At 41.4% G+C, this 27,719-nt stretch overlaps 1 protein-coding gene across 3 annotated transcripts; it reads right to left on the reverse strand.

The window, feature by feature from the left end:
• Positions 1-589: 589 nt before the first annotated feature.
• Positions 590-27,719, reverse strand: tut4 (terminal uridylyl transferase 4). 3 transcript variants are annotated; one of them, XM_080770019.1, is made up of 30 exons: positions 27,579-27,719; positions 26,497-27,044; positions 25,410-25,561; positions 23,591-23,707; positions 23,299-23,476; positions 22,794-22,882; positions 22,589-22,640; positions 21,820-21,889; positions 19,373-19,499; positions 17,728-17,847; positions 16,838-17,014; positions 16,395-16,569; positions 14,589-15,124; positions 13,951-14,101; positions 13,020-13,106; positions 12,834-12,937; positions 12,659-12,716; positions 11,678-11,781; positions 11,474-11,563; positions 11,262-11,375; positions 8,919-8,996; positions 8,206-8,383; positions 8,061-8,108; positions 7,341-7,423; positions 7,115-7,230; positions 6,441-6,595; positions 5,993-6,090; positions 5,218-5,764; positions 4,331-4,501; positions 590-1,144 (listed from the first exon to the last, which is right to left on the reverse strand). In XM_080770019.1, exons 2-30 carry the CDS (start codon positions 26,963-26,965, stop codon positions 1,056-1,058), a joined length of 4,533 nt encoding a protein of 1,510 aa, XP_080626145.1. In that variant the 5' UTR covers positions 26,966-27,044; positions 27,579-27,719; the 3' UTR covers positions 590-1,055. The 3 variants fall into 3 exon arrangements, with proteins under 3 accessions (XP_080626145.1, XP_080626144.1, XP_080626146.1); XM_080770018.1 differs by having other exon boundaries at positions 5,209-5,764; XM_080770020.1 differs by lacking the exon at positions 27,579-27,719 and having other exon boundaries at positions 5,209-5,764; positions 25,410-25,594; positions 26,497-26,623.

A 27,719-nucleotide genomic window follows, 5' to 3' on the forward strand; every position in this document is an offset into this window, starting at 1 on the left:
CCTGCTGTTACTCAAAGAAACGATCATCTTCTGAATCTGATCCAACTGAAGAGCTCACTGAGAGATGCTCTGAGGGAGAACCCTGATGGAATAAATCTGCCACATCTACGTCAACTCTGTCCCCTGCTCGTGGATCCTGAGATTTTGAGGTTTCCTCACCCCTCCATCAGACACCTGTTGGTGTCTCTTAATGACGTGGTAAAGCTACAAGGTATTGGCGTCCAGACCTTAGTACTACCAGCTGAAGATTGAAGAACTAAATATTGGACCAAGGCTTAGGAACTGAAGCAGATCGACGAGATTTCCAGTAATCAAGGCTTGTCTTGGTCTGTGCATCAAATGAAATCAACATGTAAAGGTTATGTGCAATATTTGTGTATGGTTTCATTAAACTGTATTTGAGACCATTTGTGGACTATGCATTCTATTAATTGAAAAAGTAAATGGTACAGTAATCACTGGAGTAGGTACATATGAGCTAACTTAGCAGGGACAGTACTCTAACTACTCTTAGTCCCATCTACAAATGCAGTCAATAAAAACAATCACACAACCAAGTTTGCTTTTTATTTTATTTTTTCCTTCAGGGTTTTAGATTTTTCACATTTTTTTTGTCTTTCCTTGCTATCCATCCTTTTGGCACTACATAATTAGGGGTGACATGTTAGGTTGTTTTTAAAACAAATGTCTATTTCAAAGCCTTTGTCTTGTGGCAAGCAAAGTATGAATACAGCTAATAAAAATAAAGGTATACATTTTTCCTCCTTACTTTACACAAAATAAAAACACTTTTTTGGACCCCTTCAAAAATGGGGGTATTAAAATATTTGACATTTGTATCACAAATCAATGTAATGAGACAGAAAATAAAACATAAAAACTGTACAAAAATGATAAAATTCCTTTTAAAAATTCTGGTGACCAAATGATGAAAAGTTATAATTAAACTATTTTTTCTTTACCATGATACAGATCATGATTACACTGTATGTATGTGTGTGTGCATATATATATATATATATATATATATAGCCAATTAAATGGAGATGCAAGGTTCACTTCTTCTGCTGGATGAAATTCAGATTTACATGGTGCCGGCCATGGGGGACCAATGGGAAATTCTGGTTGGGGTGCACCACAGAACCTTATGAGAAAAATAAAATAATATATACAGAAATCAGCACATGCAAGCTTGAGTACTTTGTTTGTAGAGTAGTATTCAGAATGGCAATCAGAAAAAAGCTGGCCGTGTCATTTCAATCCTAGGCCTCTAGAGGGCGGCAACATTAAGGTTTATCAGCAGCTCACAGTTCAGAAGTTTGACACAGGAGTGGAATCAGTATATCAGTATATGGCACTAATGGATTCAGAAGGTTGTCATAATGACAATGGTTTTATTGCATTTTATTTTAGGTTTGTGTGCCCATCCAGTCTATGTGGTTCTCTATATAAGGGGTTAGAGGGACATAATATTTGAATGGTTAGATATTGCAGAGCGTTATTACCGTAGTTAAACATGCGCTGGATCGTTAAAGTGATAGTTGCACGTCAGTTAACCCATTTAGACCCGACAGTTTTCTAAAAAACCCATGTTTCTAAATCAGTGGTGCTCAACTTTTTTCATGTCAAGGACCCCCAGAATTATCTGTATTTGGTCGAGGACCACCCCGATCTGAAAATATGTTGTTCCAGGAACCCCCCAGAAGCAAAGATTTGAGTTACAAACGTTCACTGTGAAAGTATATTCAAATATTTGCACTACATTTTCACGATTTTTCAAAAATAGCAGACCTACAAGCTCATATGAGCTTGTAGGTCTGCTATTTTTCAATAGCTAAAGTATAACAATGCTTAAAACACCAAAAGGGGTTCCCGCCCAAAATGGGTTAAAATAGTTTTGTCACACACGTTACCGCAGTGAAATTTGTTCTCCGCATTTGACCCATCTCTTGGAGCGGTGAGCCGCAGCCAAGGAGTGTTAAGCTGCAGCCGTGGCACGCTCGGGAATCTTTCTATTAGTTGATTTGACCCTGAGTGCCAAGCAGGTAGGCATTGGGTCCCATTTTTACAGTCTTTGGTATGACCCGGCCAGGGATCGAACCCCGACCGATCGAACCTCCCAGTTTCAGGGCGGACACTCTAACCACAAGGCCACTGACTGGTCAAGCTCACAACACGTCACGGTGTGACAAATTGAGATCTTGTAGATCAGGGGTAACCAACCCGGGGTTCGCGATCTACCAGTCGATCGCGGGAACGTTTCCAGTCGATCGCGAAGTGTTAGACCCATTGGAATAATGTCAGTGCCGCTCGTCACATGCAAATTAATTTTGAGCAGAGCGCTGTGGCTCTGAGTTTGAGAATAGACCCCATCGTCCAAGGGTGTGTGTGCGTGTGTGGTGGGAGGGGTGGTATCTTAGCAACACTGAATGACCTGTCCCATTGGTCGTGTGCTCGTATCATGAGCCAATGGCTGCAGCTCTGAGCTTCCCAGACCCAGGTTCACATACTACACTACACAAGCCGTAAAGCGAACTGACAGGTACCATATTAGCAGCTGTGAGCGCTCTTCTCTTCTCGTGAAGAAAGCAGGACAGAGTTGTCAAATAAATCCCGCCGTCATTCATACTGTATTTATTCTCCGACCCGACATTAAAATACGGAACAACGTGCGTTCATTACGGGGCTCGTGACAGGCTGCAGACACAGATAGATAGATAGCGCCGCTGCTCCTTCAGTTTTCGTTGTTCGTTGTTATAATATTTTTTATTATTGGGATTTGATCATTGATGCAAATTCTAAACATATGGATGCAGCTGCAGAAGTTGTGTTGCTTAAAGGAATGCATAGTTGCGTTCTCCTCAACTGCTGCGCACTGTGCGTAGCAACAACAAAAATATAAAAATGAGAAAAATATACTGAATATACCAGTCTGCAATGCAAACTAATAGGCGAGTGCACTCCAGGGCATATGCAAAGGGAAAGAATGACTTCCGTCCGTGACAATAATCAATGCTACAGTTTGAATTCTGTACACATGCACACATAGAGCAAAAAATATGATAAATATGAAATATGAAAACTTGTTGAAGTACAACGCATGAGTCAAGTAGCTGCTTTTGTATCAAACCCTTTCCTCTTTACTGAGCCTACTGTCATTGAACTGCTGTCCGATAAAATGCAGGATGTGTTTGCATTAACTTCAGATATTTAAATGGAGATTATTGGATTAGTAAGTGACTGTCACCTGCAGGTCAGAGCTAAAGAGAAGGAATTTTGGTCTCTTGTGAGCAGAGAAGTATCCCCTGATTGTGTCGTGTGCACTGAAGCTGCATGCCTACTTTGGTTGCACGTACTTATGTGAAATGGCCTTTTCACAAATGAAAATAATAAAATCCAAGTTTAGAACTCGTATGACTGACTCACATCTTAATGACACCCTCAGACTGGCAATCACTAAATATGAACCAGATTTCAAAACGCTTGCAGATAAAGTGCAGTCACAGCAGTCTCATTAAAGGTGGGCTGACCCTGAGAGTATGTCACCATATCTGTGCAAATATATATGGTCATGTTATGCCTATGTCATTTGAACATCTGCCAATGTGAATATTCATTGAAATGAGAAACAAAATATTTCTAATACTAATTATTTCTAATTTGTCTTAATATTATTTGACATTGATAATATAACTTACTATAAGTATTTATTCTAATTTAAGCTTTAGTCTTTGTGTGGATGTGTGCACATGCATTGAGCCTGTCAGAAATAGCAAAAAAACAAGTGTTTTTTCTAACACGTTTTAGTGGTAGATCTTGGCTTACAATTGGGAATAAAATGGGCTCTTGGGCTTGAAAAGGTTGGTTACCACTGTTGTAGATCAACTATTTATGGTGCCCGAGGCTGCATCCAACCAAGTATATAAATAAACCTTTATTTGACGAACTTACCAATTGACCACCCCCAAACTAGATATCCTAGACCAGTGGTTCCCAAACCTTTTAGCCCGTGACCCAAAAGAGAAATTAGACGTTTGCCTGCGCCACATTTTGAGCTTGTGGATCTGCTATTTTCACTACTATTTAAACATTTGTTTTCTAATTGATGGAATTTATTAGAGTTTTCTTTTATTTCTTCATGAAATTGCTGAAAAAAACACAATTATGGAACATTTTGCTTTTTTGCAAATGTTTTCCCCCCGAAAATGTTTTGAAATAATAATGAAAAACAAAACGCAGATAATTAAGGGACCCATAAAAATTGGTCCGTGACCCAACCGTGGGTCCAGAGTAGACCCAGTTTGGGAACCAGTGTCCTAGACTCTCTCACCTTGGGCCATGAAAGGCTTGCCGGCTTGGTAGCCTCCATTGCCCTGCTGGAGGAAGTTCTGTGGCATGCGGAAGCCCCAGGAAGGAGAGAGAGAGAACTGAGGCGTGGTATTGTGCTCCCAAGTCCGAGATCCTTGGGTCACGCCCCCAAACTGGGCCTGGAAGCTGGAATCTGCAGAGATGATGAAGCACTCAATAGACCACTAAAACAAATGCCAACCACACATCAATGTAATGTTCCAGTCTATACGAGTATACCCAATGTGTCCTGGGGCTGGGGCGAAACTGATTTTTAGAATAAACTTAATCTTGCCTGTGCAGATTAATTGAATAATCAAGAAGCAATCTTTGCATTTCAATCAACATCATTCAACAAATTAATTGCCATTAAATCTAATCTATTTTTTACAATCCACTAAATCAATTAGTCTGACCACTTAACTCTGCATTATACATTGCTGTACAATGAATGGTGGTGTACATATACAATACTGTATACTGGAAACAGCTGGACTATATATAAACGCGTTGCATCGAGACACATTTTGAGCTTGTAGATTAGCTATTTTCACCTTTTTATTTAAATATTTTTTCATTAATCATAGTCATTAATCGTAATCAAGGCAAAGATTGAAATAATCGTGATATTGATTTCAAGTTATATTGCCCAGCCCTAGCGTGTTCCACCACCAGTGTTACAAAGAAACCCATCCCAAACACATCGTACCCGAGCACACATTTAACCATTGACAGAGAGGCCTGTCTAACCAGATTAACTAAGATTATATAAATGTTGATCAGTTCTGAGAGACATGGAAAGATTCAAAGCAATAGAAAGATTCATAAAGCTGGTGCAACCAAAATTCACCCAGTGAGTACCTGACTTGCCTACAGTGCCATTTCCCACAAGTGAGCCCGGCTGTGGAAGGTGGTTGTGCCAGTGGCCTTCCCTTCCCGTCCCGCCCACGCCCAGCTGCCTCCCCGCAGGCTGGGCGAAGATGATGCTGGGGTCGTTCAAATTCATAGGGTTAGGGCTGGCCCCCGAGCCTGCAGGGTTCACATTCCCGGAGGCGGGACGCAGGGGGAATTTGAGATTGGGAGGGGAAGGACCGCTGGGAGAAGAGGTTGTGAGGACAGGTCCATGGATAGGCCAGGAGGTAGAGGGGAGGTGGACTGAGTGGTGTGGCTGGCCCTGGGACTGGTGAGAAGGCAGGATCCCCAGTGCAGTGAGAGTCCCCGGGTGGAACTGGCCCGGGTGGGAGGTGGGGAAGCCAAAGAGAGACAGAGGGACCTGGGCACGGGGGGACTGTTTGTGGGGGCCGGTGGAGCAGGTCTTACTCTGGGACGACTGGGGAGAGCTGGAGAGCTGGGAAGAGCTCTGGGAGAAGGGGCTGGGGAGCTGGGGAGAATAGGGAGGAGTTTGCCGACTGTCCGACTATCAACAAGAGTGAGAAAAGAGAAACAAGAATAATTAAAATCTATAAAGGCACAAAGCTACATTGAGTATAGTTACATTCAAACTATATAACATTAAATAAGGCCTTATGTGCACAAAGTGGATACCGGTAGGTAAATGTATAACAAGTGTTTGCAAACACAAAATTAAAGTTTGGCCCCTTATACGTACACTGTCACTCTCAAGAGTCAACACTCTTCTACTCACACATTCAGAGGGTTGCCTGGTCCTTCCAGGGCGGTCTGGGGTCGTCTGGGGTATGGGGATGGACTGGGAACTCACCATGTTCCGCACCATGTGTGGCGCTAGGGAGGAAGAAGTGACCACTGAGCACTCTTAATTGCGAGCCTCTAAAGCCCTCTAGTGGCAAAAGGGGTCAGCTGTAGCTTACCTTCTAACTAATATAATCAAATTACAACTTTACACACAACTCCTAAATAAATGTACACAACTTGGGTTAGGAATACATTGTTGCTTTGAGAAGATCACGGAGATCAATTTTCAGTTTAAAAAAAGATTTGTAATTTCAATAAGACTAACCTGGTGTAGATCACCTAACTGAGCTTGTAGATTGGCTATTTATAAAGACAATTGGTATAAAATGTAGGTCCCAGTATGGATGTGTCGGTGGACTATGTGGTGGGTGTTGGCGTACCTGGTCCGCCGGTGGCCCGCTGTCTGAGGTGGCGGTATTCGGGGCAGTCCCTGCGTACGTGGCCCATGTCCCCACACTGGAAGCAACGCCTCTCCCTGGGTTCCCGCTCATCCTCTTTTATATCGTCTTCTTTGTCGTTTTCCTTCTTCTTCATTCTGGGGGGGGGGTGAACACATTCAGTACATCAGACCCCAGAGTTCGGAGAACAGATTCTAACCCTTCCTCCCCACAGGGATATCAGGAGGTTTTTTTCTCCCGTCACCACTGTCTCACCCTCTTATTTATGTCCCCCATCAGCCGACAAGCTCCAATAAACGTCTCCACATCTACACTCCTCTGACTTGCCTTTCTCCAAATTGAATTGATAGCAAGAGACATTCACATCAAGCTTGATTTAGCACTCAAATCATGTTTTTTAATGTCTGGTTACTGTACACAGGTTGAGGCCTCGTATAAGCCCTTCAGGCTTCTTGCCCCCTCCTAGCATTATTCTTTTTCTATGTATTTCCCATTTCTTTGTATTGTTTTATACTGTGCTAAATAAATAAATCAAACTATAACTATGAGACATATTATTCAGTAAAAACCTGCCTCAAGATTATTCGACCAAACAAATAGAAAATGTTCTATAAGTTGGTGCCTAAGAACTAAGTGGTTGCATGTTGCCCATGTACCTGCGTCTCTTAGGACAGTCCTTCATGTAATGGCCGATCTTGCCACAGATCCGGCAACACCTGTCGTTAGGCGCCAGCTCCCCATCTGTTAAAACCCTGGAGTCAAAAAAGTAGTCCTGTCACAGGAAAAGGAAAAGAAAAAAAACACCACACATTTCAGGATAAAGACGACATCAGTAAACGATGGTTTCAATGTTGAGCCTGGCTGCATGGCTGTCAAACCCACCGCCTCCATGCCGGGTTGGGGGTAGAATGGAGTACCGAACAACTTCCTCCCGTTAATGAAAGCCTTCATGATGAAATTTGTCACTAAGGGAGGAAACACAGAGGGTGATCGAGTGGCACAAAGGGCTTGCTCTATTGTAAACATTATAAACATTATAAAGTTATTCAGATGGAGAGAGAAATTAAAAAAATTAAGTAAGCATGAACTCTAAATCCATAGGAAGAAATGGAGAAATTGCGGTCACTCTTCTTAACCGAAGTCTTAGTCGGCCGAATTCCCAGGGCTCTATATTTGGTCTGTTCCTTTCTTCCCCTCTACACAAAATATCAAATATATACTGTAAGCTCACAATGGTTACCCATTTTAGCTGAATGTGTTCACCCCAGAATAGGGACACTAGGTGAACCCTAGTGGTTAATAATAATTATTAGTGGTTAATTATTATGTAAGTGACACATTTGCCAAACCAACACACAGAGGAAAGCAGTAAATCCATCTGTACATACAAGCCATTTTCAACCACACAATAGTGCAATGACATCAGAGTCACTAATACCAAGTCAATAATACCAAAACCTGAATAATATGACAAATAGCCATTTGGGAATTTCATGAAACAAGCATCAAAACAAAATTAAAACAAATAGAAAAACATCTGTTTTGACATACTGTATCTGCTCATAATAGAGTATGAAGAATCACAGTGTCTCTTGGACTTACTTTTACGGGACACTCCAGCGCCAAGATTATGGTTCAAGTCAAAAGGATCTGAAGAGCAAAGTAGGTGATATGATAACAGGACACTGGGCACAACGATAAGATCAAGATTAACTATATGAGCTGCTTAATAGTCTTGTGTGAATACCTTCAATAGCAATGCACTTGCTGGTCCACTGTTTCTCAAAGGTGGTGAGGCGTTTAATTTGCCGGATGCTGATGACATGCTCTTTGAAGTCAAACTCCTCTGTGTAGAAGCGCAGCAGGCCCAGCCACAGCTCTCCTACTGACTCCTTGCTGTGTTGCAGCTCCGGGAGGCGACGACGCTATGACCACATACAATCAAACACATTGTACCCTGAAATATTCCTGAGCAAATTGTACCCACTGGTACAATATATTCATATTTAGGGTGGGTTGACCGGTTTCCCCCAATGGTCTATACCTGATACTATACCAAATTCTTCAACAAAAATAGCAAATCTAAAAGCTCACAACGTTAGGTGGTACAATGTACTTTGAACTTTGTATTAAGTTATTCAATGTGTACAAGTTTAATTCAAAGGGTTCTCCCCGAGTAGTGAATATAAAATAATGTAACAGGATTTGTGAGGAAAATGATTTCCCCCCCTTCTCTATTCAAATTCTTGCCCTCTGCCCCTGTACATTTCTGACACTGGAATACAGGGGATGGTTTTAAGCACAATTGTCTACTGTAATTTCTGGCACATTTAAACTGAAATAGGTGACACCACACTATGTTTCAAGTGCAGCCCAATTAGTAAAAACCTGATGGCAATATTGGCATTATTCTGCCATCATGAATAAGCCTTTTGCTAAATTATTTCCGAAAAAACTCACCAACTCTGCAAGATCATCGAAAAAGAACGCATTCCATCCATCCACCATTCTCTGTGGAACGTTCTTCCCATCAAAGATCTGAAAAGAGGGCATACATACGTCTTACTTTAAGAAAGGGTCTTATACTGCGCTCGAGTGACGCAGGGGTGTCCACACGGGAGAGCCTGAGGGTTTGAATCCACTGTGGTGCTTCCGGTTTTGGCAGAATGTCTGAACACAATGTGATTCAATGTGACTCAATAGCTCTCAGGGATCATGAATGGAGTCTAGACAGTAGACTAGACATCCACTGCTTCTAAAAGTACTGGCATACAATTGGAGAGCCATCAGCAGTATATGCTGCTGTCATCTGGCCTTCGCTTCGCTCGCTTTTTATCAATTGCACAGACTAGCCCTTACCCGTTGTGAGATATTTGCCCCCCTCTTGTGGCCACAGGGGGTACTGCGCCCGGGTGCGTTTTAATTAACTATTAATTCACTATCACTATCATTATCATTATCATTATTAATCATTAATGTGTCAAATCGAAAAAAGACCTCCATATTCATATGGTCAATGCCTGTGTGAAAACTGGGAGTGATTGGTGCAGGCAATGATGAGATAACGCTCTGTTTCTGACACACACACACACACAGACATTGACTGAATTATAGTATGATGAGCTCATGCTATGTTGCCCTATGCTATGTTGTCACATGTCTGTTGCTGTTTTGTACCGTTTTTACTAGGCATGTAAAGGCCGATTCGATGCGCATCTCGATGCACTGCCAGCGATACGATACTTTAGCAATACATGGAATCCCCTGGCGATCAGATGCGATACAATTCACCCCTCTTCCCGATAGGATGCGATTTGATGGCGATTCAATTCTGGACATTGTGATACGATGCGATTTGATACGATTCGAAAGGTTCACTTCTGTGGTCTCTAACATTACACCTAGCTGTTTAAGCATTTATTTCATATTTACATGTCGATTTCAGCTCTGACACTTATTTCAGACATGCTAGTAGTATGTGAAGAGACTGCCTGTGCTATTAACTAATAAAAAAAAAGATTTTCTCCTCTGGTGAAACACAGTCTCTCAGTCAAATCTGGTCACAGCTGTGGATCATTACCAGCGCTCAGCGTTACAGTGAAAAGGCAACAACTGATCAACGGACAAAGCTAGGACAGCTAAAGGTGGTGCTAAAGGTGGAAAACTATCTGACACATTGGAAAGAAGCAACACAAAAGCAGAGTAAACTAGAATGCTATCTGGCCCTAAACAGAGAATACACAGTGGCAGAATACCTGAGCACCGTGACCGACCCAAAACAAAGAAAAATCTTAACTAGGTACAGACTCAGTGAGCACAGTCTTGCGATCGATAAAGGCCGTCATAGGCAGACCTGTATCCCGAGAGAAGACAGACTATGCACCCACTGCACACTAAACGAAGTGGAAACCCAGCTACACTTCCTAACCATCTGTCCATTGTACCAAGACATCAGAGACACATACTTCCCACAGATTACAACCACACACGGAGATTTTGAAAACATGACCAATGACAAAAAACTCCCATATCTGCTGGGCGAAGTACAACAATGTGCAAACACAGCAGCAAGATTTGTGAGTTGCTGTGATAGGAGAAGGATATCAAATGGAACACAACCACCCTAAAGACTAATCATTGTGTATATTCCTGCACTATACCTGCATCGAGTGATCTTGGTACATAGAAGTTGATCTATTGAAGATTCTGACCTTCAAAGTACATAATTTTTGTTTTGATTGTATTGCTGTATTGTTCTTTCTGCTTTGGCAATGTAAACGTATGTTTTCTCATGCCAATAAAGCCCTTTGAATTTAATTGCTTCTCTTGTTTAACCCGTGGGCGGTGGGGCTCACTTCTGTTAGTCACGGGTGCTCTTTATAGTCTGTTTGTTGTCTCAACTTGTCTCCAACGTCGTACAGTAGGTTCTGTTCACCGACTATGTGCGCTGCAGCGTGCTGCCCTGAATGTTAGAGAGACCTTTTTTTCTTCCTTTTCTGAAGAAAAGTTCAACGCGCCTCGGAAACACAGAATAGGGTGAAATACAACATGAAAAAAAAATCGGTGCAACCATGGATTTTACCGATGCAAGCGCTCCGCGAACGATGCATCGAGATTTCACCCGTCAATTGTATTCGATACACAGTGAATGAACCGATGCACTCGCATCGCGCACGTCTGTATCGATTATTTTCCACATGCCTAGTTTTTACGTTTCAAACCTCTACGAACTGCTGTAAACCGAATTTCCCTCCGGGGACATTAATAAAGAACTTGATACGTTAAAGTGGCTGGGACACTTACCTCTTGAAGGACAGGGACGACTGGGGGCTGCCTCTGCTGCAGGAAGTAAAGCACCATTAGGATGTAAGCGTAGGACGAGAGACTCCCCCTGGAGGCATCCCCGATGTCACAGCGCTGGAATCACATCAGACAAATGTAGGCATGCAGTGAAAAATGAGACCTTGAAATGAAATTGATTCTAGCAACTGCTTACAATAGTGTCCCTTTTTTACCTTTGCAAAGACTTTCATGGTGTATCCCAGGTATTGCACACGTGGATCAATGGCAGCATATGTTGCCAGCATTCTGGTGTTATGTTGGGCCTGCAAGGAAAGTCTCACTCAATCTACTTTTAACAATAAACATTTATGACTAGGAAGCGCTTTAGCGGAGATTATAAATGAAAAGAATATTTTCAAGTATAGTTTCTCCCTTACCAGAGTGTTGTAGAGGCTGATGTCTCCCTCCAAACCACTTTGTCTATGCTCAAACTTTACAATGGGCACTTTAGCTGTTGTGATAGGCAAGATGTTCCTCAGACCTGCAATAGAATTAAGGATACACAGCCAGGATTACATTTGCTGGAGGGATGAGGGGACATCCATTACTCTTCTTTTGATATCCCTCCCTCTGGTCAGTCATTTCTTCAATCTCTGGTGGGCACATGTTTTATCCCTGCTGAATTAACTACATGCATTTCCTTTTGGGAAATGTAGACTGTTAGATAATCACAAAACAGGTTTGGGGTCATTTTAACGTCTAAGTTTTCTTACATAGTGCCACTTTAAGTTGCTTGATTCAGTATTTAGAAATTTGTTATTCTTTTTATCACACTCCCTTCATACAATATACAAACCCATTGTAACTTCAAACTCCATTTTAACCATGACCATGATAGATCTTTTTGTGTGGAGTGGCCCCAGTAAGACTAGCTGATTGCCATGGCATCAGCTAATGGGCATCCTTTACAATTGCTTTTTTTAATTAATTTGATTTTACTTTTATTTTCAAGGCTCAGGCTAATGTGTGTTTTTTTTAAACACATTAGGACCATTAACCATATCAATTAAATGAATCTAAGATGGTTAAAATTTTGAAGTTTAGTTACAATGGGTATAACAATTGCAGCCCTTTTTGGGCAAATCTTCTACATACATTGATTGTGCGCAGATCTGAGTGTGCGGAGCTTCCCTTTATTTTTCTGGGCAAATCTTCTAAAATTTGTCAAACATTTTACATAAAAACTCATTTTAATCCATATCTAACTCTTACGTGACCTACACACTCTGTTTATCACAAATTGATCCATGCATCCTTCCGTCTTCAACCGCTTATCCAGAATTGGGTCGTGGGGTTAACAGTTCCAGCAGAGACTCAACTTTATCTCACTCATTAAAATATTCAGAGGAAATCTTTACCTGTATGCTTCTTTAACACTTTGGCAAGGCCCTCAATGATCTCTTTGCAGTTCAATGTCTGCTTAGACAGATAAAAAAATAAAATAAAGAGGTCAGATCACCAAATCTATTCACAATGTGTTCGCACACAGTAGCAGTGTGTCCAGTAGCAGTGTGTCCACTCCACCTACAGTACCTCTGCGGTCTCATGGCCTTCCAGGGTCATGCAGATGTCAAGGTCACTGTCTCGGAAACCAAACCCGTTCTTGGAGGAGCCAAACAGGCACAGCTGAGCCTTGTCTGCAGGAAAAGACAGAGAAAGAATGCTAGTGTCTACACAATGATTGGTTGCCAGTTGGCATACAGTAGGCATTCTACTCACCGTTGAACTCCTTTCGTATGAACCGCTCTAGACTCACAAGGATCTGTTCCCTCTTCTGCTGCTCAACCCCAGATGGCGACAGTTCATCTGCAAAACAGACAGATATATTACGGATACTTCCAACCCGGAATCTTTCCACCAGTGACAGTAATCCAAATTTGTTTTATTAACATGCACATTTGCTCTCAGTTTTATTGCATTAGTATTATAAACAAATTTTCTTAATAGTGCTTACTGGAACGGGTAGCAAAAGCAAAACAGTTTTTCCCCATTGTTAACACACAAAAAACTCAAATTCGGCACAATTTGCACAACCTTCACTTCATGTAGCTAAACGCTCGACCCCATTTGGTACTACTTCACACTCACTTATCTGCATTAGACGCTGACTTTCCTTGCTTACACTCTGTTAATTACACATCACTTTGTTGTCCAAATGCTACACACAATGTTCAGTTGTTGCTCACACTTCTCATGTAAAATCTCAAAGCATCAACCTATAACACAACAAATATCGAAACATGAGCAATGGAGACGCGAGTGTTGTCTGTCAGGGCTTCATGCGCCATACGAGGGGTTTCTTCCAACACTGCTTGGTCATTGCCCGTGATGTTGATGAGGCCCTCTGCCCAGACAGAGACTGGTTTGAGCAGGCCGCTTTACAGTAATGTAAATTAAAAATATTACATAAAAGGTTTTAAACACCACAAATATGCAGCCAGCATATTTGTGCGGTGTTTTATGTTTTACTATGAAAACGGTAGGACTACACGGTACCGAATCATTTTACAAAAGGAGAAATGACTGAGTCATTATCATTCGTTATGGTGTGTTCCATTTCTATGATTGTGTTTTAAATTTTGACACAAATGCTTGGTAGTGTAGTAAACTATAGAAGCGTGCCCTATGTAGTATGAGGTGGAAAACGTACGATAGCAGAGTCTACAAAGCCCGTCAAGGATGTCTCTGAAGTGGTCCGTCATTGGGGGTAGAGGCTTTAGCTCAATCTTCTTAAAGTCCTCGGGACACTCGTCTTTAAGGTGACCGTCTCTTTTGCAGATGCTGCACACGACAGTTGGTGGCTACAGACAAACAGTAATTACAAGATTGTGTATAGAGTCATGTACATGCAATTGCAATGTATTTAACTGACATTTTAAGTAATGGTTGCAACAGTCAATCAATGAAAATAAAAAACAAAACACTGCCCCTCCACTGTATTAGGAGGGTAGTACAGTATGTGTCACCAGAACCAAAGACAGTGTCCGATAAAATGAAATATCTAAATACTGAATCAAGCAACTTAAAAACTGCACCCAGGGTGTTACCAAAAGCCTGAGTAGACGATAAAATGATCCACATTTCTTTTAAGTGAAATATCTCTTTAATGTTTAATCAGCCCTGTCGATTTATTGAATTATAAAATATTTAAATAATAATATTGAATGTTTTTAGTTTACACATGCTCGATTATTCAATCAAAATTTTAAGAATAACCGTTAAGACAAAAAGCAGCCGTATTTTGATTAAAATATTTGTAAACGAAAAGAGTGTGTGTTGGTCATTCACCTTCCCACCAGTGAAAAGCATTCTATCAAAGATATAGTGCAGGTCCTGTGGGCCGACGAGAACGCCCTCTGAAAGCATGTTGTCTTCCTCCCCAACTCCCTCGTTGTCACTGTCCAGCAGTCCGTTGGGGGAGAGGGAGGGGCTCACAGGCCTCTCAGAGGGACTGTCCGCCTTGCTCAGGACCAGGTCCACAAGGCTGGCCTCCAGCGTCTTCTCTTTCTTCGGAGACGATTCCGAGCTTTCCTCTTCATCGCTCCCTTCCTCTTCCTCCTCCTTCGACTCGTGCTGCCCTCCTCCAGGTGTCGGACCTATCCCGTCGCTCTCTACCGCCTTCGAGGAAGGGACTTCCTTCCTCTCAGACACTTCTGACTTGGGGTCGTGCTTTCTGGCCTTCTTGGCTCTCTGGAGGCCCCCGCTGCCCCTGGTCTGGGGGCAGGCGAAATACTTGTAAGCTGTACGGAAGCGTTCCTGAATGTACTCAAAGACCATCTGGCTGTTCAGGCTTCGTGCAACGTTCCTCTTCAGGGCAAAGGGATCTACAGTGGAGAAAATCACAATGAGAATCCCTTAATTGGCCAAGTATGCTCATATACGAGGAATTGACTAACCCAAACCCAGACATAGGAAAAATAAAATAGAATAAGGTATTTGCACAGGGGGCGTGTTTTTTAACTGTGTTTTGCTGATCCGAAATTAAAGAAATCCGCAATAAAAACGTCAGCATACGTCAGTATGCGATCATGCATATTATTTATATCATAGCAATGTTGTGAGGTCACTGTGTTGTTCCAACTCTCTCCCCCACTGTCTCTCGCTCTGCATTTTTCCACTGCTTTGTGTGTGTGACTGTGAATGTGTGTGTGTGTGTGTGTGTGTGTGTGTGTGTGTGTGACTGTGAATGTGTGTGTGTGTGTGTGTGTGTGTGTGTGTGTGTTTGTGTGTGTTTCATGCTGCCTATTTTCATACCCACTCTGGCTTTTCATAAAGTACTTTGTGCTCTTCTCTTTGTGGTCAACTATCTTTGTGATCAACTGCTCAAATGGGGAAAGACCATGTCTAGCTATGTGAAAGAAAGCTGCGAAAAAATTATAATCAACCCCAGTCCGAAAACTATTTTAGTACGCAATATTCGGTGGCAGTGTGCAAATGTTTTTCCCGTGCTCAGACATTCGCTCCGATAGATATTCAGCCCGAAAAATGCGTCCCATGTGCAAACACCTTTACAAATGGCAGATAAGAAAGAAAACAAACATACAGAAAGAGAGAGGCTGCAGAGTTCCACAATATATATAGTATATATATAGACATATAGATATAAAGAGTTCCACCTCCTCTTTAAAGGGATATTTCACTGTTTGGAGTCATTTTAATCTACTCAGGCTTTTGTGACTTATTTAGATATTCAATATTAATTTTATCAGACACGCCCCAAGTGAAATTCCAATGATTCTGTGACATTTCCAGAACTTTTTTGCATTTGTATTTCTGCATTCATTGAGTCACTGCTGAAATACATGAATCATAGCATCCCTAAGGGCATGTCATAATAGGCAAACATTCGGCGAAAACAGCAGATCACAAGTTCCATATAGCAGCTCACAATGCGTGCTGTGACCTTGTAGATTGACCATTTGGTACATGTAGAAAAACACATGAAAGACACTAGCAAGTAAACTAGACTATGGAAGAAATTTTCAAGAGACGGCAGGAAAATGAATCTTTGGCAAATTGATATCATGATATGACTTATCCACAGTCGCATGGACTAGTGTTACTGGCATATTGACATTTGAGTGGATTCTTCACCTTCGATGGCTAGCCTGCGACGAGGCCAGTTCTTGGCCTCCCTGGAAAGCAGCTGTTTGAGACGGATGCTGATGATGTGCTCCTCCAGGGCAAATTCCAGTGTGTAAAAACGTAACAACTCCAGCCACAGCTGCCCAAGTGACACCCCTTTGCCTAGGTCAAGGGTCAAGCGGGTCTTGACAGAACAGAGGAGATTATTATTATAGGATATATATAACCTATACTCAGTGGTTCTCAAACGTTTTCACGGAACTATGCCCAAATTAATAAAAGTATTTTGCTGCGGCTGCCCATTGAAATTTACAATCTCGAAATTTACAATCTCACATTTTTTTGTTTATTTTAATGATCTGTGATTGTGTTCTGGCTTCAATCAGTGGAACTAAGATAGCATACTTAAATGTATTTTTTTATCACAGACAGCATGGAGCAGCACTACTCACCAGTCCCTCTCCATGCGGGCTCTTATCAGGTTTATTGTGCTCTGTTCTGGCTTTGCTTTCACCTCTGGCCTCCCCTCTTCCCTCTGTAGCAGGCCTGTGTTCCCACTTGACAAATATGTCCATCCAGATTCCAGTCATATGATACTCATCCACATGTTTCACATCAAAGCCTTCAATCTGAAAGAGGCAGGGGAAAATAGTGTTTATATTGTAGCAAATGAGACACTGCATATCAATTCATTTAATTATTTTATCAATACATGTTAACCCATTTATACAGGACGTGTGGAAACGTCCTAGATAATCCAACCGATGGATTGAGAGGACGTGTACACGTCCTAGTGCATTTTCATTGATATAAAACGAGAAAAATATTCAGATCTTTTTCTCTTCTTTTTTTGGGGGGTTGGCCTCTCTTTCTGCACCATACTGCATCATACTCAGAAAGAAAGGCTCGTATCTCCTAATCTAGGGAGCTCTCCGTGATTTTGACCAGATGGATATACTAAGCTCTTCATTTCTGACTTCAACATGCCTCTCGTTCAAAATATGAACGCGAGGGATTATCCAGCGACTTTATCGTAATCATAGCAACTTAGCAAGCAACATTATTTCTCCCGGTTTTTGTACGGAACGGAAGGGGGGGCTTTCAGAGTAAAAGCTGCCATATCCGAGCTGCTATTTTGAAAGAAATCCCGACGTTGATTGTGTTAACCTGGGCGTCCCTATTTTGGGAAGAAATTCAATAGCTAAAGTATAACATAATGCTTAAAACACCAAAAGGGGTTCCCGCCCAGAATGGGTTAAGCAGTTAACATACTAGTAATTGTAAAATAAACACACAACATAGAGATTTGATAAGGTCCATTTGTGATGCCAGGTTGACCTACCCAGTGTCCCAGGTAGACAGGGAGAATGGGCTCTTTCCTCTGCTGCAAGAAGAAGATGACCATGAGGGCAAACGAGTAGGAGGGGATGCCACCTTCTGCCTGGCAGTCAATGTGGCACAACTGTGGAGAAAAGAAGAAAAAACATCTGCTTTTAGGCCCTCGGTTTCATGAACCATATGATTTGAACCTTAGCATTCTGGCCATGTCAGGCGAACATTTGACAAAATCAAATAGCAGATCGATCATCGACAAGTTGATTGTCAATTTTTTCAAGACATTGGTGTTAACTCTCCTTACTGGCCTACCGGCATACGCACTTAAGCCTCTACAATTGATCCAGAATGCTGCAGCTGTCAAAATTCCAAAATGTCTCCCCCTTCTCCATTGGCTACCGGATGCTGCCCGCACAGAGTACAAAACTATGATGCTGGCCTTCAAAGCAACCAGAGGTATGGCATCCCCATATCTTCAAAATTTGATCGGAGTATCCGAACCTACAAACCCTCCTCAAACTCAGATTAACAAACGCAGGGAAGCTGGAAGTACATTGACTAAAACCGCCGGGACACTGCTCCACAGTCACACGTCCCAAACTCTTCTCCCTTCTGGCTACAAAATTATGTAACGCACTTCCCACTGCAATCAGAACTGCAGACGCACTCCTAAAGTCCCAATGTTCCGCCGTAGTCTGAAACCCCACCTCTTCAGACTCCATCTTAGCCCGTAGCACTTCCCCTAGCCCTGACGACCTTACAGCTGTATGCAAAGGCTCAACTTATGTAGACATAGTACTCTAGTGTATACGCATAGTTTCATTATATACATTTATATAATACAGATATTCCACTGTTAGACAGATGTGAGGATCTTATGTATGATTCCTGATGACTATTTATGTATTTGATGTATTACCATGTGTTGTTCTTGCTTACTGTAAATCACTCTGGATTAAAGGGACACTTCACCCTTTTTGCAAAAAAATATATGTTAATGACGTTTAGAAGCTTTAGAACACACTCCTGGGGGTCTTTATGTGTGTAATATGTGGTTTTAGATATTTTAGATTGTAGCAGTGAGCCTGTTGTCTCTGATGTCATGGACACTGGGCTCACTTCCTTCCTGGACTACATGTTGTCTCAGTAAGACAGCTCTCCCCCCTATCCACAAGGAGGAGCATGTGCACCAAATAATTATGGGAATTGTAGTCCAGGAAGGTAGTGAGACCAGTGTCCATGACATCAGAGACAACAGGCTCACTGCTACAATCTAAAATATCTAAAACCACATATTACACACATAAATACCCCCAGAAAAGTGATCTAAAGCTTCTAAACGTCATTAACATATATTGTTTTGCAAAAAGGGTGAAGTGTCCCTTTAAGAGCTTCTGCTAAATGCCTAAATTGTAAATTGTGTAGAGGGAACAATTTCAGGGGCAATGAAGTAGGGTTTAAGTGGTTAATATAACCTCCACATTAAGATAAGAGGTATAAAAACGTCTTTTATATTTGTAATGGTTCCCCACATTTTATCAGCACAAAGGTACACTGAAGGTGCAAAACACGATAGCGGCTGACCTTTGTTAAACAAAAGGATGAATAAAATATTGAAACAATGAATCAAGGCTTCGGTGGCAGGCACTTACCCTTCCCCAGTATCGAAATGCGAGGACCAGGGGAACCAATCTGGGCTCCAGTTTAGCCAGGGCTGCCAGGTGATTGGTGGTGAGACAGGCCACATCATTGCCTGCACTCACTTTACACAGCAGTTCGCTAGGAGGGAGCACACAAACAATGGAGTTGGATTGGTTGGATGGATTCTGTTAGGATTTTGAACTAGTCACTGAACCATGGGGAAATAACACATTTCTACTGCTCTCTAAAATAAAAGTGATACCACATGACACTATATACCGTAGGCCAGAGTTCAAACAACACAGAGAAGGTAATTATAATTATGTAACCAAGACAAGCAGCATGATCATAGGGGTTCTCAGTTCTAGCCTGATCTACCATATGATTCACATGGTCAAACCCTTGTATACAGTATATGTTCAATAGACCATTGTAACACCAGATAATGTAAAACGTTTATAGTAGATTATGTGTTTTTAAACTACCAACATCTATGTCTCCTAGACTAAAACAATATTCTTAAACTACCACTATGTTACAGTATGTTGAACATGTTGTGTTTGTGATGTTGAACATATTCTGTGGAGATTACTTTGGTATTTTCACTGTACCCTTTTTAATTATTATTTCTCTCTTTTTTTTATGAGCAGCACAATTTTCCTTGGCATTCCACTTTATGTTCCATTTACTGTTCATTTTCATGCAATAATTTTAAATGTGGCAGTTAGACACTCTACGGTCAAAAATATAAAATAATACATTAGGCCTCTGGTGGTCCAGCAGCGGGACACATTCTGGGTCTACTTTAAATCACTGCAGTGAGAACAGATGTTCTGATAACAAGTTCATGTTTTCTGCAGTCAGCGATTGGGACATACAACGTTTGAACGCACTTAAGGATAGCATGTCATTCCTATAAACCTAGATTAGTTACATTGGAATTGAGCGATGTCTGGCCCGGCAAATCATTTCGTAAATAATTTACAATATCCGACTGAAGGTAGGATAAGGCTTTGCACAGATGAAACCGGGTGTGATGAGCGCATGGTTTACTTCCCTTTTTGAGTGGTGCAGCCACTCCAATGACCAGCAATGTCTGTCCCTATCCATGTCTTGTCTGTATGCATGTTTTTATGTATGTATAGTATGTTTAGGGTACCAACAGGTGACAAAGTGGCGCTGTTGAGCTTCACACTGTGCACAGGTGCATGATGGGAAGCTGAGATTTGGTGATTTAGGGTTCCCTTTTTGTTCCGTTTCAAATGCCTTAAACAAAAACGAATAGAATATGCACATCACTTAGAGGTGCTTGATTCAAAAGTGACATCAGAAAAAGAGAAAATAACCCACACTCTCATCTGCTCCAAAGATTATACTCCGACGACTTTTTGAGCCAAGGCTCTTCATCTGGTCTTGGCTCTGGCTCTAAACAAAATATTGAGTCTCTCCATTCTATGAAAGAACTCTTGTTTTAAAGGAAAGACCTCTTTGTTTGAAAAGGCATCTTGAAAGTTTCTTTCTTTTCTTGTTTACCCTAGTGCCACTTTCAAGGATGGAGGATGTACAAAATGAATATCGAAAAATGTTTGTCTGCACCTTCTAACATTTGATTACACACACATTTCTATCAGTAGTACCACACATTTTGATTAAATGTCTATACTAGCAATATAATTATTATTGGATTGGATTGTCAGTGCTCCTAAATTATCATTGTAAAGGGGATCGGGATCTGAGGCTAACTCAGTCTCTAACACATTTTAAAACCCTCCTGAAGACCCATTTTTATAGAATGGCCTTTGCATCTCCTTTTTTATATCTGTGTTTGGTATTTTGCATTTCCTACTGTTCTTTTATTATTGCATCATTGATGTATTTCGTGGTTATTGCGGTTTGATTGTTCAAGCACTTTGTAACTTTGTTTCAAAAAGTGCTATATAAATAAGGTTTTATTATTATTTATTATTATTGTGTTCCAAGTGTCACTTGGTTTCAAAGTGTGACGTTTGTTTCCAAGTAAGACATTCTAAAATAAAACAAATACAATGGTTTTGATATTGTCATTAGATTATCTGGTGTTACAACCATGAAACACAGCTAAAGCTAATAACATTCATTGTGGGTGCAACAATGTGCCAGCATTGACAGCTCCTGTAGTTACCTTCATGCTGGCACACAGAAACACCTAAATAAAACAAACATTTATATTACCTCCAGCTGTGTTTATCTGTCAGAATGTATGTTCTGAAAAGTGTCAATAGTGTCATTTCTGCTAGAGATTAATTTAAATCTTTGCTGTGGAGCCAATGATGCTACATTACAGCCAATCATTGGTAGGCTGCAAATCCATGGTATGTATTGTAAGGATGGCTAATCAGTCCAGAAAGGTCAAGTAAGTCAACTAATGCACATAACTGTGATGATACAATGAAATGTGTACATGTGATACAGCACTGACCTGCTAATATCCCGACAGAACACTACAGGAACTTTGGCATGAAAGTCAGACTCGACCTCAGAATATTGAGCTGGGGGGGGAAATTGAAGTATCGAGTAAATTACCTCAAACAAGTCACAGGATCTTGGTTTAGCAGCTGGTTTCACTTCTATTCTAGCTAAATAAAAGGGTAGTATTATATAGCCAAACAATGGCAAGTGAGGTCCTTGGGGAGAAACAAATCCAGGACAGGAAACTACCTGTTTTGTTGGCTGGCTGACTGCAGTAGCACTTTAATCCCCAAATTCCGTCGGTACTTTTGCCTTTTTGTTATTTGTAACAGAATAGGAGCTTCAACTGGTTACTTACCACAGGGCATACTAGATTGTTATTCATTATAGCACACGTTGTGGCTGGTCTGAGTTTAGCAAGTCTGGTTATATTTAATGAAATGTCAGACCAATGTGCCAAATAGGGAAAGCATAAATTGATGCATTAGGAAACGTTTGAATAGCCTATATCTGGTTAGGCATGATTGGTCAAAGATTAATGACACACACACACACACACACACACACACACACACACACACACACACACACACACACACACACACACACACACACACACACACACACACACACACACACACACACACACACACACACACACACACACACACACACACACACACACACACACACACACACACACACACACACACACACACACACACACACACACACACACACACACACACACACACACACACACACACAAAATTGCTTACGGCTGTTCTTCAGGATTTCAAGCACTTGAATAAGTACATCAGGCTGTGTCATCTGCGCAGGAAACACAGAGCATCATCGATTATATCTCTACTATTCACTGCCATTTCACAAAGGCCTGTCAATCATCTTCATGTACAATACCTCTGCTCCAAACAAAAAAAATCAATCGATAATAGAATCAATCAGATAATTGAGCAAACTCACAGTTGAGGGGAAGGTGACATCAATGTTGATGTCACTTGTCTTGAAGGCAAATCGGGTAAGACAGGAACCATACATACGGAGTGAGCAAGCTGGAAAGAATATGAATAATTTTAGATGCATGTCCAAAATGCAGATACAGTATTCATCAATGATAATTTGAAATGCCAGAATGATTATAGGGTCATTCATTCATTAATAGTAAAACAGTAGAACAGGTTGACAGCTTCACATATCTTGGACGCACACTGGACAATAAACTTAGGTTTGATCAACACATTACATCTATCCAGTCACGTTTTCAGCAAAGACTCCATGTAATTCGTAAGCTATACCTAAGATCATTATCTATTGCTCCTCATCAACAGAAACAAACAAACTACAAGCTCACAACAATACAAGCCATTGTGAGCTTGTAGATCAGCTATGTTCACTATTGAAAAAATAATCTTTAGTTTATTATAATTGATCATCATTTAGTTTGATTAACTGTTGCACCCCTAATTACCTGAAAGATGCTGCTGGATGGTCTCTTCCATCCTCTTGACCACGTCCTGTCTGACCTTGAAGTCCTCCTCCGAGATGCCGTTTTCTTTAGCCGTGTTCACCACAGCTGCATCAACTGCCCTCAGTTGGGCAGGGGAGGGGGGCTGCAGGGCACGTAATTCATTCTCCTCCTGCTTCTCCTGAAATCACACAAAGCATCGACTTGGAACTGTCCACCCATCCATCCATTTGCTAAGAGCTGTAAAGTGAGAAGTAGAATCTTTAGGCCCGCCAGCAACTTTTGTCTCACATACCATCATGTTCTTCTTGTGTCGCTTCTCCTTTATGTGTTTATGAGCCCCCTGGATGTTCTCGATGTGCACTGTACACAGCTTGCAGAAGTACTGGAAATTTGGGTATTCGGGGGACTGCTGTGAAAATCGAAACAAAAAACTAAATCAATTGTAGTCCAAATATGCATTTATTAAATAAATGTACAAATTGCAGCATCCAAAAAGACATCAACCTGGTAAGAAACAAACAACCAGCCAGTGTAGCAAATGCAGATGCACATCAAAATGTGAGCCGACAGGTCAGTGACCGAGCCAGAGGGAGAAGTAATGTTTAACAAAACTTTTCCAACTAATTGGACTAACCATCTACTAAAAGATACCCAACTCTAGACACGATACAACAACACCAATCCAAACCTTTTTAGTCTACTGAGGAAATCTGTGCTGAAACTCTCAAGTGTCATGGATATATACATAAACTGAGCATTTGATTTGACTGTGTACGGGTTTAGAAATCCCACATAAAGATCGTCAAGCATAATGGTCAGCTACATGTCCGACCCCTCGTAAAGTATTTACTACTGTTGGACAAACAATAGAACATATTCATAGTACACTATATATCCATCATTATCAGCTATAGATTATCACCTCATCGCATGGTTGATTATTTTCAACCATTCTTTTATTTTCAACCGTTGATTATTTTTATTTCAATTTAGCTTTGATTGTCACCAGAAACCAACAGACATGGATTAGCACTCAGCAAAGCTCCTCTATTGTAATGCATGCCACTAACCACATGAAACCTCCCTATTCTGGAGCAAATATATTCTGTGAAGATTTTCAGCTTTAGGGCCCTAGTATAGACCCCTTGTGGATGGTGGTCAAAAAAGTATATAGTTTACATTTTAAACTCTATATAGTTAGATTTTATGGATCTGATCAAGGAATATTTGAATTTGTATTGGGTATTACTAAGCAGTCAACTTGCAATGCAAGACATTGTATCTCATTCAGAAAACGTTTCTTAAATTCTTCTTATGGCATTGGCAGTCCCTTGATTCTGAATGTGCACAAGATGGTGAAAGGCAATTGATCCTTTACACAGCAGCCATTTTGACTGGAAAACACATCTGAAGGTAATATGGGTTAATTGTGGGCGTGTACCTGCATAACAGGAAATTACCTTGTACATGTAACACCTACACATGAAACACACTCAATAACAAGCCGTTTACCCATCAAGATGCGAAAGGGGCCTATTGGTGTTCCTAAATTAATTTGCATAGTTGCAAGCATAAGCTGAATATAATACTTTTCAAATACAAATATCAATGATGGGTATGGCAATTTCTTTTTTAACAATTATTCAATGATCAACTACAAAAGTGTTTTGTATTGTGGTTTGCTGGTGTAGTTGCTCGGATGCCAGTCAGTCTCAGTCTGACAAAAAGATAACAATATATACAATATAATAACACCGCCAACAAAGGACTGACAAGATAACACACACACACACACACACACACACACACACAGTACCTTTGTTTGCAAATAGTGTATTAAATTCAAGTGAAATCAAACCCCAAATAATAGTGTAGTTATTTCAAGTTGAATTCTAAAATAATACAAAACAATTTTTGGATGAGATGGAGCAGCTACAGACCACCTTCAGCCATGGCCTCAACCCCCTAACACTTGGCACAAGAGCATTGAATTTGAATGTACTCGACTGCCAACAGAATCAACCTACAAAACATGCCTCTGCATTAGGATATCAGGATTATACCCCCAACAGGGATAAACAAAGTGTATCCTTAATATATGGTTAACTTACCTTCACTAGTCTGTGGATGTAATCTCTGTACAGACGTTCCTCTGCCTGGCGGAGGCCCAGCTGTTGCTCAGTGAGGACACCTTCCTCCATGACGGCACACACCTCAGTGTTCCCTTCAGATTGACCCAGTGACAGTACTGTCTTCTTCTCCCCTGCACAGAATCAATCAGCCACTCAGTATGAAGCTGAATTAGGGCAATATCATCGATTTAATCATATGATACAAGACTACATATTTTCTGTGATTTGGGATATTGTAACAGTGATATGAGGGTTGTTAGTCACTTAAGCTCCATTTTAATAAAAAATGTTCTTCATGCCTGAAGGCCGTTGCTACGTCTCATCAAAATAAACTTCTTGAACCAGCAAGTGGTGGTGTGCGGGTCTCTCCCCCTTTAAAACATTTGCTGTTCTGCCAGGACCTATACGCACCTGCTATCAAATTAAACCAGGTGTGCGGAAGTCATCTGTCAAATAAAAATGTTCACAAAAATGGGCCATTTAACCGGTTGTGATCTTGTAGATCTGCAATTTTTGAGTGGTGCAACCACTCTCTTACTGAGCTGTGTGTGGGTGGCTCGCTGGGTGGCTGGGTCTGAGCACGAAAACAGCATGGGTGTTTTTCACCACTTGTGCGCAACTTAACACACGCGTACATATTAACTGTATATATGATGATTTCAGGTGTGCCAGTACAGTACAGTGACCCCCACACAGTAACTCTGTCATTTCTCAACCGTTCCGGAGTCCGGACGTGGGGCGGCACGCTGGAACCGGGCCGCCACCCTGGGTGCGTTCCTGTGGGTCTGGAACTTCCACCACCCCCCCCCCGGGGACCCCCACACGGAGTTGCACCACTCACTTCACACAGGTGTGATTTTAAAGATAAATTGATATTGTCACAATAAGATATTGGGGAAATTGTGATATTATTTTTTAAATGCATTTTTTTTCATTATTGTATATTCACTGAAGAATATTGTAAACAACAGCAAAAACTTTAATGTGAAATACAAGGAAGTACCACATGAACAAAAGTTAAAACTAATTAAAAAACAAAACTTATGAAAAGACATATTAGACACACCAAGGAACTTATCCTTCACTGGAGCAGCCTTGGACGTCTGCTCTGTAATGCCTTTCCCCAGTGTACTAGGCAGCAGAGCAGTACGGGTCTCTCCGTTTCCAGATGAGCTTCTGTCGGCCACAGAGGGGTTGGAATCAGGAGCTTGTCCTGCCAGCTGTTGCGGGCTAATCACTTTCCCCTTGACTCTCTCCCCAGAGCTCGTTCTCCCAGTCAGCCTACAGGTTCTTCCTCTCCCCTTATCCTGTAGGCTATCTACAGGGGTCTTGCCAGGCAAACGGTTTCCCTGGCTGCCTATGTTATGGTCATCCTTTGTGGTAGTATGGCTTTCCTTGCTGCGGAGAGCACCCCTGTTGCCATCTCTCTGTGCTGAAGCATCTTTAGTAGGCTTGGTAGGCAGAGATTTGACTCCTCTTGCCTCGTTACGAGATGGTTTGACTGATTTTATTGGGCCTTTTAAGGTCTCCTCCATGCCTCCCGTCCTCCTCTTTTGTCCCTGATGACGAACGACGCTACGTTGGGGGTGACAGGGGAGGAAAGCCAAACGGAATCTGGAAATTGTGGGCAAATGGACAAATGTCTTCTTAACCAGATTGCATAATAAAAAACATTGTGAAATTCTTCATAGTTCATACCAACTTCCCCAAGTAAATTAAAGCGAAATGCCTAAAAAAAAATGAGTCCGTGTAAAGTAAGTCTCAGATTAACCCACATTGGAAAGCAACAAATAAAAAGCCACCGGCTTACTGACCTCCCACTCCCAGCCGCCCACATCATCACATCACAACAACCCAGAAACACTGCTGCTAGCTACCTGAACTTCCAAAACACAAATGGAAAAGCAAAAGGGCCATCACTAAGTCAATACCACTCGCCGAAAAACTCCCCATTAGTGAAACCCAGGGCAGTTTAATTAATACAAATCCATGCTGTTCTACCAAACTTGCACGTTTGACTTCCTGGGCTGTTTGTTTTGGTTTAGTTCTCTGTTAGCCGCCCCCGTTAGCTATAGCTACACAAATAACAAAACATTGAGCTAAATTAGTTTTGAGCAACACAGCAGGTCAGAGCGCGCATTAACTTACGTTTATAATTCAGAATGGAAAACTAATTTCCAAGTTATTGTCCAGCGTTGTCCATATTCCTGTTAAGCATATTGTTTTTCAGATCCCACGGCCCTCCCTGGTCAAAACAGCAACCATAGACGCCATGTTACTATTTATCCA

This window comes from Protomyctophum bolini (genome assembly GCF_963924005.1).
Source record: "Protomyctophum bolini genome assembly, chromosome: 8".
NCBI classification, from domain to species: domain Eukaryota; kingdom Metazoa; phylum Chordata; class Actinopteri; order Myctophiformes; family Myctophidae; genus Protomyctophum; species Protomyctophum bolini.

Excerpts from the sequence above, each read along its gene's own strand:
- tut4 (XM_080770018.1), bottom strand. The coding sequence starts at position 26,965 with ATGGAGGAGACCTTAAAAGGCCCAATAAAATCAGTCAAACCATCTCGT. Across the intron at positions 21,890-22,588 it reads TGAAATCCTGAAGAACAGCC|CTCAATATTCTGAGGTCGAG; the intron begins GTAAGCAATTTT and ends TTCCCCCCCCAG. Across the intron at positions 12,938-13,019 it reads CATACGAAAGGAGTTCAACG|ACAAGGCTCAGCTGTGCCTG; the intron begins GTGAGTAGAATG and ends CTTTTCCTGCAG.